This window comes from Pseudopipra pipra, chromosome 4, assembly GCF_036250125.1.
Source record: "Pseudopipra pipra isolate bDixPip1 chromosome 4, bDixPip1.hap1, whole genome shotgun sequence".
NCBI classification, from domain to species: Eukaryota; Metazoa; Chordata; class Aves; order Passeriformes; family Pipridae; genus Pseudopipra; species Pseudopipra pipra.
Window position 1 is genome coordinate 66,730,554 of NC_087552.1, and position 17,455 is coordinate 66,748,008.

The window sequence follows — 17,455 nt, forward strand, 5'->3', positions numbered from 1 at the left end:
CAGGAAGGACCCCTCCACCAGGCTCTGCCTCCTGCTCAGCTGGGACACCCAGGGCAGGAAGCCTTATAGTAGCCAATTTGAGTAATATCTAGAACACATTAAAGCAATCATTAATCAACACATTAATCATTAAGAGAAAACAAACCTAATTAAACAGGCTGCAGCTGTATAATAAAACTGTACAAGTTCTGAAAGCAGAGCATGATTTTGTTTTCAAGAGTTTTATTTGTGAGTAGAACTTAATGATACAAGAAAGAAAAACACAGGACTTTATTCTGCCCTAAAGTGTGTAACCATACCGTACATGACTACATTTCATATTGTAAATACAAAGAACTAAAAGAACAAACTACAAAATTAGAAATTAAGAATCATTGCATATGTGGTCAAGATAAATGGAGGGACTCCAGTAAAGAACTGAAACATACAGCAATTAGTCATTTAGTTACGACCCTGTCATAAAACACAATTTAGCAAAATAAGTGGTGTTTGCTTCCTAGTGTACAAGGACATACAAGGTTAGAGTAGAAGCTGAAAGCCATTCGTGCCATGCAGTCCTGCCTGAGCTCTGCTGTTCCGGGGCTCCTGCCCAGTGCCCGACTGCTCTGTCCCACCTGCCCTCCACCCATCGCACAACAGGCCACGTCACACTTCTCACGGTACCAAGGATCACCTCGAAACCTCTTCTCTCACCTGAAGCCTGACAGCTCTAATTCCACCTCCGGCTGTTGCCCCTCCACTGCCCGAAACCAGCCCGAGGCATCGGCACCTCCCAGCCCAACACAGGCCTTGTGCTGCTCTCCCAGAGCTGCCTCCGGCCGCTCCACCCACCCGGCCTTCCGCGCTTTCTGCTGCATGAAAGTAAGGCATTAGTTCTCTGCTATTTTACCAATTGCAACATTTAGTATTGTCCTAAAAGGTTACATCCATGTTCTCTTGTGTTACAGACACTTACTGTGAGTCAGTGTGTTGCCCTCACCCCCATGGGGTGTTGGGATTTGCTGCTGTTAAACCCGAAATGCAAAGTCTAGAAACCAGAAATGGCCACTGACCCCCGGCTTTTGGCCGAGGTGACAGCACACGCTTCCCGGAGAATTCCGCAAGCTTGATCTACCTGATCTTAAACTACTTTTACACTTAGTGATAGACAGAAGCATGGCAATAACTGGGAAACAGTGAACTCAGTGGCGAGAGTGATTTGCCATGCTACACATTTAACAAACATTTATAGCGAACGGTGAAAATACACCTTTAAGGTTATTTGGGATTTCTGTACTTTACTGCTGGCAACAACAACAAAAAGATTTAGAGAAAAGCCAGCTTTTGTAAGATAAAATAATTACTATAAAACAAGGTGAAATACTCAGTGTAATGCATTTACATTTTTCTAAGTGGGAAGGAACAAACACAAAAGGCCGCACATGGGGTTCATGCACAGCAGGGTTGCGTGTGCACCAAAGGGATTTTTAAGAGGGTGAAAAAATCCGGTGCTAAGGCCCAAAATACACCTGCCCATGCTCCACACCACCAGCTGAAAAACTTCTGAAATATTTTCACTTCAGTTACTTTTTAACCTTTTCTAACAGCCAAATCACCACATGACTCAGGGAGGCAAAAGACAGATTTCCCTTAAACTATAATTCACTAGAAAGAAAATAAACAAACCAAGATTGGGCTCTTTGAACACACAATGTGAGCAGAATACACCACAGTCATTTCAGTCCTAGACAAAGATGATTTCACCAGCCAGTTACAAAATAAAACAAAGTGAAAAACACCTTTGTTTTGTTACAACAGTCAGAAGGGAGAGAGAGGAAGCAGTGGAGAGCCTCAAAGCTTGGCCAAAACACAGCCTGTAGTCACAAGCTTGCAGAAGTTTACATGTCAGTTCAAGAATACACCCCCCTTGAGAACACCACTGCAAAAGCATCCTCTCTAAAAGTCAAAATTTAAGAAGAAATTTACTTGTGACTTGGAACAGAATATTGGAAAAGAACACTTCTTGTGGTAAGCAATGGGTGTTTTATTTTTAATTGTGAACTTTTTATATTCTTTTGCAAAGCAGTGCAGGCTTTAAATTAAAAATAGTGAATCAATGCCTTCCATATAGAAGTCGTTTACATTTGATTACAAATTAGGGATCAGATCTGTGGCAGCTGCTGAACACACAGGATTAGCACCTTTTGGGACATTAGTTTCTGGCTATAACCTTAAACAATCAAGCCATAATTTGAGGGGCTGGTTGGATTACTTGTGGCATTCATTTACATAGTAAGACAAAACACTCAAGTACGATCTGGTACATTCTAGTGGTTAATGGATTTGAAAATATGACAGTGTTTCTGCAGTGGGTTGGCCTTTAGGAGTCACTCTTCTTTTTGCTCTTCTTCAGGAAGGAAGGAGTGCGAAACTTCTTTTTCTTTTTTGATGGGGACTTCCCTGGAGATTCATCACTACCTGCATCAGCTGCTGTCCCCTCCTCAGCTGTTGGTGTTGCTGGCTCTTCAGCAGGTTGGGACTGGGGTTCCTTATTTTCCACTGCAGGTGATTCTGTTTGGCTTTTGGGCACATCTTGGTCACATCTCCCTTCCTCCTTTCCTAAGGGAGGGAAGCCGAGTGCTTCCGAAGGCTCATCAGGGGTGAGATCTGGGAGGGTTTGCTTGAAAGTTGCAGCATCACTGTCATCTCTGTAGGTCTGGTCCTGCCGTGTCTCTGGTGGACGGACAGACAGGGACACAGTCAGTTTAGTAAGTGCCCCTGGAGCGGGGAAGGCGAAGCGAGTGGAGGGTGAGCGCGCTCTATAAAAAACTAATGTATTTACTTTGCATAAAAGCCTTTGTCACAGGGCTGTTCTCCTCCAGCTTCAGGCACGGAAGAAATATTTCAAAGTTCTGTGTGTTTTTAAGCTCCCAGCACAGAACAGATAAAGCTGAATTCCATCAGCAAGAAAGTAACTGTTCAGACCTCTCTCCTGTTTCACTCATGACATTTGCAAGCAACACAAGACTTTAGTGCAGTAAAGCAGGAATTAAATCCACAGTTTTCACTGGCATTGAAGAGAGCTCTATGCAATTCCACACCTTGATTCTTTTTTCTTTTGGTGGGATAAAACTAATTGCTGGTTTGCAGTGATCCAATACACACAAATCCAAGAACTTCAATATTTTTGGCTTGCCAAAATGCAGGGATTTTCACAATATTCTTCCATGAGATCTAACTGATATTGCTTCAAAATATGATTTCCTATGACAAAGGCTTCCCCTTTTTTTGCAAGATATGAGTAAATATTATGGATTCCTCTAAGTAAAATCCGTGTCATTTATCAAATTAAATGAGCTCAGCGGGTTATGCAATACAGCTTGTTTTTTTAATGTATGTGATATCTAACAGCAAAACTCACCCTGTAGAAAGGAACATCAGAAGTCCAGTGGTAACTGTATGTCCAAAGGGGAACTGAACCATTCCTCCCTCAATTGTAACACCTTCCTCACTCACCGTGGTGCTTTAGGGATGTTCTGTGTAAAGCTGCTCTTTGTGCATGTACTCAACAAGGAGCACTTTGTGGAGTTCCCTGCAATGTTCCCCACTGCTCCGAGCAGTGTCCCGTGAGCTGTGTCACATCATTCCCATTGACGTTACGTAAGGAGGAATTTAGAACAAAATCCAGGCCATGCTCATTGTGAGGCACAAATGAAAGGCAACTATTTTCGCCCCTCTCAAAATCTTGTTTGTTTTAATTTGAAAAGACTGAAGGCTTTCACAAGAATTTACAGAAAATGCTTGATACTTTCCCATTTTTCCTATGAAAATGACAGTGTTCTTTTTACTTCTGCCAGATAGGATTAATAATCCTATGATAAATTTTAGAGGGCTTTGTTCTGTGAATACCTGCTAGGAAACAAACATGTTTTGCCTAGAGCACCATGAGCTTCTAATAGGTTAAATAAACACCACACAGTAGTATCCAGTGCCAAACACTCGGAATGCACAAGTTAGCAGTTTAAAAGTTATAATGCAGGCAGGATTTAAATCAGAGCAAAAAAGAGAAAGCAGTTATGTACAGTACAAGCTGCCTCCTGAAGCTCTAGTTTAGCCTGTGTATGTATGGGAGACACAAATTCATAAGAAACACCAGCTACAATTCTTCACTACCACTACACTGCTTTTGGATTTCATTTAACTTTTCAGGAAATAACTGAAAGCATTGTTGAGCTCTTCTCCCTGGGATCCAGTGACAGGATGCGTGGGAATGGTTCAGACTGGACTTCAGGAAGCATTTCTTTACTGAGAGGGTGGTCAGACACTGGAACAGACTTCCCAGAGAGGTGGTCGACACCCCAGGCCTGTCAGTGTTTAAGAGGCATTTGCACAGTGCCCTTAATAACATGCTTTACCTTTTGGTCAGCCCTGAATTGGGACAGGCAGTGGGACTAGATGGTCACCGTAGGTCCCTTCCAAGTAAAAATATTCTATTCCACTCATTAGTTGGCCCAATTTTTAGAACAGGCACCATACTGGACCATGAGTCAGTTTTTTTTTTTTAAGAAAGTTTAGAAGTTGTAAAAAAAGGGATTAGAAATTCCTTCAAAGTAAAGAATAGGAAGCTACAGGCATTCAAACAGCATTTGCCAGCTGGCCTGAGCATTGAATAAATATAAATGGGTTTATAGCTCATTAATACAGGACTGCTATCCTTCCCATCATCCTTATTAAATAGCTTAACATGATGCTGGAATCAAGCAAACATCTGTTTATCTAGCTCACTGTGGGCAGTATTTTACCAGAATTAGAGAGATTTACAAATTCCACATTCAATGGAGCCAGCATACAACACATAAATGCTCTGCTACTCTACTGGATGGATTTCAGAACTAGGAAGGTTTAAAAAAAAAATCTCTTGCTGCAAAACCTATTTACAGTTTACCTCAACATTTCTAAAGTTGTTTCAGCATAATCATCTCTACATTCATGTTCTCCCTTCATATGTATACTGTGGTTTAAGTGTTTGAAGCATAACATCAATACTAGTGTGTGTTTACAGTTCACATTATTTATGAAAATAAAGGTTTATGGGGTTGGGTTTTTTCCTCGACACAAAGATGTGGACAAACATACCAACTAGGCTAAAACTGAGTTAACACAAAACACTTGACTGACTTCAGCTACACTTAAATAGAAAGAATATGATAAATCAAAGTTGAGAAGAGGCTGTATACAGAGAACATTGTCATTCTACTGAGCCTCCCCCAATCAAAGTTGTCATGGTGTGAACTTCCAGTTAGTCTCTAAAATAAGCTTTGTATGTTTGTTCTCAAAAACTTATACTAGAAGAGTTTGTGGAACAAAATTCTGTTTGAAAGAAGTTTCAGGTTTTAGAACTTTATCAGTAACATCACAGGTGTCTACGATGTAGTTTCACTTTCATACCTATGACAAACACACCAACTTTCAGATATAACAGGACATACAAACATTTTTATTTCTCCAAAGTATAATCCGAAGGAGCCCTGTAGAGATAGCTGAAAGAGCTGTAGAAGTTGCTGCCACCAAGTACTTGCTGCTATTCCTTGGTTGGAATTTGAATTCCCCTGCAGCTAACAGAAAACATGAAAATAGTTCCATATCCACTTCTGTGCAGAAGTCTGCTGGGTAAGTTTAAATCCATGTCAGTAGTAGCACTTTTGCACTGGAATAGATTAGGAACTCTTCCATTTCATTACCAGGCCCAAATTGTGTGGGCAGCAGCAAACTGTTGGGGCAGAAACTTCCAGGGCTGTTTCAGCTATATCTCACAGACAACTTCAGACTATTCCTTTTCAAACTGAGGAATTGGACACACAGATATGGAAACACGTAAGGTGACTTTCACAGTCTGTCTCAAAGGGGGAGTGCACTTTAACATGAGATCTGCAACTACCTGGAATTTCATGAAATTCAGAACTAAAGAAACCAACATTTCAACTGAAAAAGCCTGCTTTTTTAAAAAAAAAAATAAAAAAAGCAAAACCAACAAAAGCCTCAGTAAACAAAGATGCAAGAGTGAAGCAAAGCACAAAAGCAGGTCAGAGTATGGAATGATACTTACTATGGTAACAGGTACTCTTTAGCATATCCATCTCCTGTTTGTAACGCAGCCACAAGAAGAAAAAAGCACAAGTAGAGAATCTATGCATTCATCACAGCCATTGTGTTACGTTAGAAGAATGGTTGCAACCATTCTTGTAGAAAATGGAATGAGATGAAGTAGTGAATGGCAGACTAACAGACAGGTGATATATACAATGTACAAGGTAAAGGAAACAGGACAATAATTGGATTACACCCATTCGAGATTGTCATTTTATCCTTTTTCAAGGAAATTGTTGACTTTAAAGGCCCTGCTCTCATTTTAGTTAAAACTACGACATAAGGTGAGCAAATAATCAAATTTAGATTCAAACTGAGTCGGAAAAAATATTTACAGAGGTGTAATCCAAGTACAATAATGTTTAAGAAATGTGCAATCAGTGAAGATTTACCAAAGCATGTAGATATATGTCTGGTTCACCATCAGACACTATTTCATTTCGTAAGAGCAATTCTCTCTCACAAAAAATGTACAAAAGGTAAATCAGTTGAGAAACACCAAGAGATGACAAGGCAATTCTGAAGAGATGAAAATTTGTCTTTATATTAATGCACACTTCTTTATTATTGTAAACATAACTCCTGTTACAGTTCAGTGGAGTATACTTTAGGTAGTAGAACAATGAAATACAAGTAATAATTTACTGTTATTAGATACTAGTTCATGTACGTTCATGCGTCAGTCACTAAGGATGCAGTTACTGGTTTCCCCTGGCCCCCAAATCAGAAGAACATACCTTCCTCTATTTTAATGGGTGTGCTGGGAGGAGTGCGAGCTGAAGTGTGATCAGGGGGGCTTCTCTCTTTCTGTGGCCTGCCATCTTCTGAAGGCTCTGCAGGTGTGGGCAAAGAGAAATTAAAAAGGCAAACAAAACCTCTCAGTATGTGAGAAAACAAGTGTCTGTTTGCTCCATGCACTCAAGATACCAATCCATTTTTCTGAATCAAAATTCTGCCAGGATATTATATAATACCAAAACAAGCAAAAGAAAACTAAGTGACAGTTTGATACTAACAAAACTGTTCAAGTCACAGTTGTGCTCTGTAGCTTTTTTGGGGGCTATTTTTTTTTTTTTTTCAATAAGAGGGCATGAATAGTGTCATTGTTTATGAATTGATTTATCACATTGTTTTAAAGAAAACTTGTGAGGAAAAACCACAAGGAAGATATAAACAAATATGGGGAGGGGATATGCTATCAGGCCTGCACAAGATAATGTTCTTTTGGTTGCTTTGTATTGCTAAAACTCTGAGTAAACAAAACTGCGTCCCGAAAGAAAAGAAGACTGCACAGATAATCAGAAAAACATGCAGTAATTATATGATTCCAAACAGATTTCACAGTGGTTTGAGTATTAGTTATTAGTAAGAGGGTCCCCCTTGCTTCCAGCTTTAAACAGCCCTAGATCCAAAGGAAAACATTAATAGAGCACACCATATATCAGGAACAACATTAAAACGTTGTTCCATACAGTTCACCTACACAATTAAAAGTGAAATCAGTCCCACAGATGAGAGTCAACTGACAGAATCTCCAAATGGTGTAGGTAAAGAGGTTGTTCCCTGGATTGCAAGCGCAGCTGTACCACGTTAGTAATACCTGAGGCCTCAGCCAAAAGGTCAGGATCGGACCTCAGTGCTTTGATCACTGCAGTATGAAATTCCTTATGGGAGGACTTCTGCCCATCTGGCTCTTCTCCATTTAGATGTGGGATGACTTGCTGCGTGGTCTGACAAGAAACCCATGCAGCAGCAAACTGAGTGTTATCTAAAGATTTAGACAGCGATGATACGCCACGATCCTGTAAAGTCTTCGTATCTGTTCCTTGAAAGGTGTTTGATCTGCCTTTCAAATCCAGAGATTTTTTATGTGACGTGTTTTGCTCACTGATGGTCTGATTTCTAAGCACTGTACTCTGTTCCCCAGCTGGTGTCTGTCTCAGTAACACAGTCTCTCCATATTCTGACACCTTATCTAAGAAGGATGTGGCATTGTTACTGAGAGAATAAAGGTAGGCAGTTAAACAGGCATGACAGGAGAGCATCCCGCCCCACACAACCCAGCACTTCATGAACCCAACACATACAATGGCTCCTACATTGCTATCCCAAAAAAACAGGTGCAGGGAACACACACTTGCAAGAGAAGGAGCACCTCTGGTTCCTGCATCACTCGAATCCAAAGCCTCACAACAGATGAGCGTTGTAAGTACCATCCCTTAAAACTATACAGAAGTAAAGCAGTACAGGCACCTCAGATGCAGCAACGACCTCTTTTTACAGCACAAATCTGTCATAATTCTACGATAATTTAAAAAGTCCGTTTTAGGGCAAGTGCCCAAGATGTTCCATTTCCAAGCAGCAATCAAATGTTATTCCGTACCTTCCCCATTCAATGGATTCCTCAAATCCACAAATTTCAGTGAGTTAGAAACCTGCAGTGTTGCTGCTATAAAGCACCACCAGCTCCCTGCACTAGCCCAGCTCCAGAGCCAGGTGAAACAAAGCGGAACAATCTGCAACACTTTGCAGTACCAAAACATTTTTTTAACTTAAGTTTCAAGCTTTCAATTTCCTAATAGGAACAGTAACTGGCCCTACTGTCTAGTTGGTCTACTAGGATAGACTTAGAATGAGATGGATACATTTTACAGAACACACCGTTAACACTTAGATCGCACATTCCATCTCCAACACGCTTTTCAAATCTCTAATTCACACCGGTAAAACTGAAACCCACAAAAGTTGGATAATTTATCCATGGCCTTTGCAGATAACCCACCTTCAAATGAGTAATATAGTTGTTGTTATTATAGCCTATGGCAGAAAAAAAATCCACACAGAGAAACCAACCTTCTGGTCCCTTCTGCTTTCTTTCTACTTCTTTGCGATATTCTTCCAGTTCTCGATCAGTGAGTTTGTTGAAGGGATTTGGTCCTGTTGTGCTCACTATGACTTTTGGTTGATACTCTTTCTCAATTATTGCCTTTGATGCAGTCACCAGTTCTCCCTGGCAAAAGAAAATTAAGATACATCTGCAATCAAGCAGTAACTTGCAGAACCCTGAGAAGTACAGAGGCTACAAAGCAACCAAAAACAAAACAAAGAGATCATCTGAAAAATGCTACTTTTTTCTCTTAAATTAAAAAAAAAAGCTATTACAGATTTTTTTTAATTTAATTTACAGCAGGTTAATATAAAGGAGAAAACAGGTCTCCACCAGGGAATATCCACCATTAAGGAGTAAATCAAACAGCAGCCAAACAGTCCAGCTGAATTATATATGAAGTCACAAAAGTATATCAAGTTTCTTTTTCTCTCATGTTTCTCATAAGGAAACATGATACCAGGCCAACCTGCATGGCAGTCAGGGCACAGAATACTTGTAAAAGGTCACAGGACTCAGCTTACAGGTATTTCTGTTTGTGATTTGTTTTATTGTTTTGTCTTTTATAATTATTATTATTATTATTGTTTTGCTTTAGGTTTGTGTTTTGTTTTGTATTTTTTAATGATGGAAAAGCCATTTCTAGCAGCTACTACATAACACCAAACAGATGTTATAGTAAAAAGCCATCTTGTATGTGTTCTGTATACGCCAGATTAACAGTTTATTACAAGCCATTTTTAAGTAATTAAGGTTAACTGTAATCTTATACAAGTTAGCATATTTACATCTATAACATTTGTCATATAAGCCAGATAAAAAGTTATACAAATAAAAATATAACATTAGCAATTCTAAGTACATTAAGTTCCACTGGACAAAAGCAGCTGCATCAGATTCTCTAATGTTTTTAGTTTTTCTTCTCTAGCCATATAGTGAAGATTATTTTTCATTGTCTTGGGTGTGGAAGATGCTTGCCTGGAGATAGCTGCTCTATCTCTCAAGTGACTTGTCTAAGCATTTGCTTTTTCCATTGGATATACAGAACTCTACTAACATTAGTCTGGAAATGTGGCCTGTGCCCTGTATCACAGTGATTCCCAAACTGTCTTCATTGTTGAAAAGAGGTATTTGAATTCCATTACCAAACAGGTATGGAGTTACTGACTGATTCAGGTCATCTCCATATTCAAATGTTATTTGTACCAACATTTAAAGAAAGCATTAAAAAGCACAGTTCAAAAATACACAGTGCCTGAACAAAGAGACAAACATTCCATTCCATGTCCATACTTCATGGACAAGCATGGGATCTTCACTGTAAAACTGATGAAATTAGAGCGTTGTTTTGGATGCCAAGAGCTGCTTTGGAAAAGTTGTCAGCACCAAGGAGGTGACAGACAAGAATGTCCAGATGCTATGAGGACAAGAGCAGTCAGATACTTCTGAAAGCCTCAGGAGAGATCTCCAGAAATCTGGTCTAGAGCAATCCAGGGAGGTAAGAAGAGCTGGTTGTTAGAATCTCTGCTACTCCTCAGGAAGCAAACACCAGCCAGAAGTACCAAAGAAGGAACGGCATAACAAGTCTCCAGTGTAAGACCCTGAAAGGAACTGCAGGAGAGACACATCTCAAACATTACAGATCATTCTGTTTCTCCATAAAATAAGAGGAAACTTCATCTTATATGCAGAATGTCAGTAGAATGTCAAAATCTCAATGAAATATTGATTTGATACTCACAGCTTTTCTTACATGATAACACATAAAAAGATCACAGAAACATCCATCTTTGTACAAACCCTAATTGTTTTGTAGAAAATATAAAACACCCCTAAAACTACAGGTCCCAGCTTTTAATGATGGCAAAAAACTGGTGCCCATGGCAATTTTGTATTTCCCTCTCTAACTTTGCCCACCATTCAGATTAAGGATGTAGATTTAACTGAAACTCAGCAGTGAATAGCAGGACTTTGTAAAGCACTGATCTCAGGTAGAGTTTCTAGACTTTTCTGGGATTACAGAAGTCAACAGAGGAACAAGACACACAGTACCCATTGGTATCCCTGGAATGTTTAAGAATCTTTGAACACTGCAAGTTAAATCCAGAATGCCTGGGTAGAACAACTTATAATGGAACAGAATGTTAGTGAATGCCTGTTGATTTAATGATGGCAGACAGCAAGAGAGGCAGTTAGCAGCAAGATGCCTTGTGCACTGGCATGATGTGTTCTCCTCCTCAGGGAGTACCTTTGTTAACTACTGGGAATAAAAGTAGCAAATCAAGCTTATCGCATTTACTAGATAAAAAAAAAACAAAACAAAACAAAATGAAACCCCCACAAAAAACACCCACGATCAATGCAAGCAGTATTTGTACTTGCTGAGTAGCTTTGACCCAAGAGAAGCATTATTGAAAAGATCAGAGGCAAGGACAGTAAGTGAATTACATATTATTAAGAAAAAGCACTTTTGGTTTTTGAATCATAAAAGCAGAAAAATTATACAAGAGACGAGAGAGGCAAACTTTTCATCTGCTAAAAGCTGATTGCAGATTAACACATCCAGTTCCACTCAGTATCAGTAATATGGAAGTGGTTCACAGGCCACTAATGAAAATTATACCAGTAGAGGCACTGAGTCTGTGTGGGAAATAAATTATAGTGATACGTTGGTAAGCTCTGCAACATGATTACTCTAAAATGTGTACAAATCAAAGAAGCAGAGCTATTTTACTTCATAGAATAGGCCACAAAGCAGCATTCCAAGAATTCACATAAAAATATACTACACAAAATGAAATATGGGACAGAAAGAAAACAAGTATAAATAACTAAAAAGACAGTAAAGGACATATTTTAAATTTTCAAATGTGACACTAAAATAGACACGATTTTGCAGAGCTATTAACCTGTCTGTGCCACTTGGAGATTCCTACAAAAGTTCAGGAAAATTGAACAAGAAAATTGGTCTGGAATTACTTCCAGTAATAAAGAGCTTGTAGAGAGAGAATAAATTCCCATAAAAAGACTCCCATTCTTTTTCAACACAAGATAACATGAAAAAAACTAATGTTGTAGTGATTTCATCTGGATTATGCTGATACGAGTATTATTTTGATGATGATTCTAATAGTATTTTGATGACTATTTGAAGTCTGATTGCATATGTAAGCACCTGAATATCAACAGTATTTTCTCCACTGTAAACACTACAGGATAGATTATGTTAAAGAATGGAATGTATTCTCACTGAAAAATTTTTGTAGGGGCATACACTCCCATAAAGATCCAAAGGGAAAGTAATTTATAGCTAAAGATACACAATACAGCTTCATATTAAACATGGACCTCATATTTCCTACATGGAAATTTTAGATAATCATGTAATTTTGCAACCTCTCCACCAAATCGTGCTTTTACAGAAAAATTCAAACCCGAGTGTTATTTAACAGGCAAGCACTTCACCCTGTTCTCAGGGAAAAGTATGACCAAAACTGGCACCTCCTACATGCCAATGCTTCTCTCAGTCAGACAGTAGGTTCATAATAGTTGTCCTAACAGAATCTGACATTCATGCAGTGCCTTTATCCAAAACACCAAGATTTCTGAAGTGCTGTTCATGTAAAAGTTGCCACTCAAACCCAGTGGGGTTCTCTGGGGCAGAATTGAGAGGCTCTTCAGGAAGAACAAAGCCACAGAATTTCCATTCTAAAGGAAGAGACACGAAATGGGTGAATTCCTTTCTACTGAAAATTCTTGAAAATTCATGTGAATTTATTTTATTTTAGATCAGACTACAGGATGGTCATTGGTACAAACAACCAACATTCCCTCTTGTTCAGCTGAGACTGCAGCAGAAGCTTGGTTAACCTAAACGGGAATAAAATTACATGACGCATAAGGAGGTTGTGTTGCAACATGGCCAGGACTTCTCAGAATATGGACAAAGCAAGTGACAAGGCAAAATGGAGAATTCACTGCTGCAGCCATAGGCACGGGAGACTCAAAGCAGTACATGCACAGTGTACACAAACAGGGATTTTTCCATCCGAAATAGTGTGTTTGATTAGCACTTGATATAAAGCTCAATGTTAACTGAAAACATAATACATTCTAAGTGTTACTTCAATTAGAGAAACTTTTTATTTGAACCATAACTGAGTGTCAAAGAATTTGTCAACTGAGAACTTGTAATTATCTGGTACCTAAAAGTCTGTAAGTCCTTGATGCATAGGACTCAAAAGTTTCATTGAAATTTTCAGGTGAGGTTTATGTGGGCACCATAAGATCACTTACACTTCCTTTGTTCCACAATACATGACTAGTTTTCGGCAGAATCTTTCTAGGAAATTTCTCTGGTGGTTTTTTTTGTTGCCATTGTTTGGTTCATTGGGTTTTCTGGTTTGGGTTTTTTTGGAAGGGGTTATTTGTTTGGGTTTTGTTTTTTACCCCCAAATGGGAAACTATTAAGCATTCAGGTGACAATCCATATTAAAATAAAATCTACAAAATAGGCCACTTCTATTTCATAATTACTCCTGTAATTTACATTGTGATCTAATTTTACACAGTATTTCAGGCAGAAAGCACTGTCACAACACCACAGAAATGGAAACATAATTTGGACATCTAAACCCTAACATGCTACTACTAGGCAAAATCACATAACCAACAGACCATTTGCTGGTTCTTTGCCATCTACAAAAACGCAGGTAACTATCTGAACAGTTTTATAGAAAAGTGATGCCATTGTTTGAAAATAATACTTGAAATACGTTACTGATGAAAGAAACTGCCTGTGTCATGATAACCAATGGATGACTATAAAAAATAATTTTTCACTTTGAAGGTATTATTAAGCAGAGAATAAGAGGCAAGCACTGCCTGGAAGAATTTGGCTTTATTTTATTTTTAATCTTAAATTTGGAAATGGCATTTTATTATTTTTCCTTTCACAATATGCACAAAACAAACTGCAATCTGAAAAAGATCATTATTAAATTCTCAGTATGATCCAAGTATCTATAACACAGACTGGCTCATTACACTAGAAAGTGTTATAAAACCATGAGGTTTTCAACAGCGGTGTAATTCAAAGTATTCTGGTTTTTTTCATGGGAAAGCTATTCTGATAAGGTGTTAGGCATGACCTAAAACCAAGATTTAAGAGTCTTTTAGATAAAATACTGGAGCAGCGGAGGCACTGATGCTTATTTACACACTGTGCTTCCATGTTAGATCACCTCTAGAAACATCTTTGAAACTGGGGAAAGAAACACAGTGGAGGACACGTTGTTTGCAGTGTGCAGCTGCTCCTGTTTAGTCAGCCCCGAGGACTGACCCCATCGTCCCCACATCTCTTGAATTTATTCTGTATTTCATGTATATTATGTAAGCACAAGCATGATTAGAAGTTTGAAAACCAATCGATTTTGGAAGTGTGGGGCATTACTTAGCAACTCTAGTAGATAACTGGAGGAAGTTCTAAGGAAGCCAGATGTCTAGCAATGTGGGATCAAGAGCTGACAGTGCCTGTCAGCATAACACACACTGGTATCCTTGGAATTACACTGATATAATAAGGCTGAGATTAAGCTAACTCTAAATTGATCTCAAATTAGAGTAATTCAACACTAACAGCATGCACAAAGAAACCCACTATATGCAGCACCTTAACATCAAAAGTGTTTCCTCACCAGCTTCTACAAAGAAAAAGATCAAAATCCTTACAAGACACTTTAACAGGGTAAAGTAACTGTTTGTACCATTGCATATACATAATTTTGAGATCCATCTATTTTCATCTTTTTTCTTCTCTAGTCAAGTCATTAGCTAACAGAGGGAAAAGGTCACGGTAAGGAGAGGTTAAATGAAGGGTGAACAACAGTATTTAGAGCAGTATGACAGGGCAGTACCTTTCTAACAGACAGAGATTTAGCGGGACTAAAGGCCTGCTCTGTGGGATCGAGCCCTTCAATAGATTCCGTACAGTCTGAGAGGGGAGCATCCTGCAACAGTAAATTGAGTAAACAGAGCAAACCGAGCCCGGGCTTGAAAACATCAACCGAAAGCATTGTGAGCCTTGCTAAAACATGCAAAGAAACAGTAACTGGTAGATGAAATTGCAAATGACAATGAATTGACATGCACACCATATGACACCCAGCATGAATAATGATATGGTCATGACAAGACTTGTCAAACTTTAAAAAGTATATCAGAAAATACTTATCTGGGGCAGTTAAAGCACTCACATATATAAAAGTTAGTCAGCTATACAGTGTAACTGTACGGCTCTCATTCTTACTTTACTTTGAGCTATGATTTATAGTCTTTTGTATATCCAGATATACTGCTTTTAAGTTTTATTGATGTCTAACAGATTTTTTCCCAAACTGCTCTTCAAATAAAATATTATGAAGCATGAAAAACCATATTTAACATGAAACACTACTGCCCCACAGTGAGCCTGCTGTGCCCAGTATTAATACTTCAAAATACATGAACTCAGAAAACAAAGTTGTCACAAAGCCCAATATTTTTGAACAAGAATCTAACCCATACAAAAAAGCCTTCTGAATTTCATGCATTACATTCAGCAAAAAAAACCAAAAAGCATCCTCCACAGGCATGCTTGGGCTACATGGCTGAAGCCTCTACATTTCTGACCCTGAGCACTCTCGCAAAGACAACGGTGTTACCTCTAAGACTTACCTTATAAACAGTTACTTTCTGCCAATTAGAGAATAATTTCATAGTGATATGTTAGGTGAAAGCAGAGGATATCGTAGATTAAGCTAATAGTTTTAGGAATTTTATACTCTCACCTGTACAAGACTCCTGTCCACAACTACCCCAGAAAGAACCTGTGATTGAGGGCCCGCAGTTTTAATATCTTGCAAATTTTGCTCTCGGATCTGTAAAGGAAAGCAGCAGAACACAGTCCCATGAACAACAGAGAAAAGCTGACCACACTTTTGTATTTGAAAAAGGGGTGAGTGAACCTGCCAACAGGCTGCAAACCAGTGTTGAGCGCCCTGGTCCTACACATCAAATGAAGCTGAGCTCATTAACACCACCTGAAGGCAAGTGTTCAGGTTCCTGGCTGTTCCATCACATTTCTCAGAATTTAGTTTTTAAGTACCACAGCAGGTGTTGTCCTTTGCTTTTTAGTACTAGCTCATGGTATAACTCTACAGAGCATGTAACAGACAACTCCAGTTTGTGAAAAGTGAGCAGAGCAGAGAAGCACAGAGGTCATACTTGTATAAGTCTATTGTACCTGACCAGTCAGTCACTAGTCACTGATATTACACCACAGTTATCATCTTCCTATAGAACTTACTGTAAAACACTGCACAACATTCCATTTTTGGATCTAGTCAGGACCATAGTCTCAAAAGGGCATGTCAATAATTTGTCTGTGAGAACTCCAGAGTGTCAGTTTATGCAAACGCATCCCCCCCTTTATTGCATCCTAAATACTTCTCAGTTCTTTCCATACAGAAGATGGGAAGAGAAACTGGATCTTTAAACCCAGGTAATTTAAATTAGATATCCTACAGTGGCAAAGAATTCATAACAACTGACTTGAAATTTATTTCTAAAATATTCTAGTTCTTGTTCCAAGATAAATGCAGAAAAGCATGCATCCCAAAAGACCTCTACTTTACAACTAAAAAGGGCATTCAATTTATTCAAAAAACCCCACATGCATACAAATATACAAATAAGACAGACTATTAATACTTGGCATTTCAGAAAGCTTGGACATCCTGAACCATTTGTATTTATTTCTAATTTACTACCCTTCTCATCACTGGCAAAGTATAAAATTTGAAGTCTTACTTCTCTCAGTCATCTCATTCAAATTTTTAATAAAACAATATTTGTGTTTCAAACACCAAGAAACTGCTTGGAAATTTCACTGGAATTCTGATTTCAAGTGATTATTATTATTTTACAGTGCCAAGTCAAGAACAGCATAAGCTCTGTCAGCCATATACAAGTTATTTTAGAACAAATCAGTATTCCTGCTAGTATCCTTGCACACAGCCCTTCCTGTGACATAATGCTAACTCCCATGTTCCATATGTCCATCAGTCAGAGGCAGCAAAACAATTCAGAACAAGTTAAGTATTAACAAGATACTAGGGCATATTTTATACTTCAAAGGAAATAAATTGAAAAACCTCACTGCATTCAGTGCTTTCCTGTTGGTAAATGGTGACAAGAAGACCTGAAATTTGAAAACTGGAAAATTACCTGCAAGCTCATTTCAAAAAGATTAACATGCAGTTCTGAAGGCAAAAAAAAAATGACTGCAACAATCACAGCATATTATAATACATTAAAATATGGAGAGAGATCCACAGACTACTTTGTCTGGGCCACAACTTCAACTGGTGAAATGAAAGAAGAAAACAGGTCATTAATGTAAAG

General features: G+C 38.6%; 1 protein-coding gene across 14 annotated transcripts in view; it reads right to left on the reverse strand.

The window, feature by feature from the left end:
* Positions 1–205: 205 nt before the first annotated feature.
* ADD1 (adducin 1) overlaps positions 206–17,455 on the reverse strand; it is a 63,583-nt gene continuing 46,333 nt past the window's right edge. For 3 of the 14 annotated variants that reach the window (XM_064653369.1, XM_064653366.1, XM_064653367.1), the window contains exons 12-17: positions 15,841–15,930; positions 15,728–15,745; positions 14,929–15,021; positions 8,980–9,136; positions 6,864–6,959; positions 206–2,712 (exon numbers count right to left, since the gene is read on the reverse strand). In XM_064653369.1, coding sequence (XP_064509439.1) covers positions 2,360–2,712; positions 6,864–6,959; positions 8,980–9,136; positions 14,929–15,021; positions 15,728–15,745; positions 15,841–15,930 — 807 coding nt within the window. In that variant the 3' untranslated portion in view covers positions 206–2,359. Of the gene's footprint in view, positions 2,713–5,989; positions 6,120–6,863; positions 6,960–8,979; positions 9,137–14,928; positions 15,022–15,727; positions 15,746–15,840; positions 15,931–17,455 lie in introns of those variants that run through there. The other 11 variants (XM_064653372.1, XM_064653368.1, XM_064653378.1 and 8 more) reach the window with 7 other exon arrangements.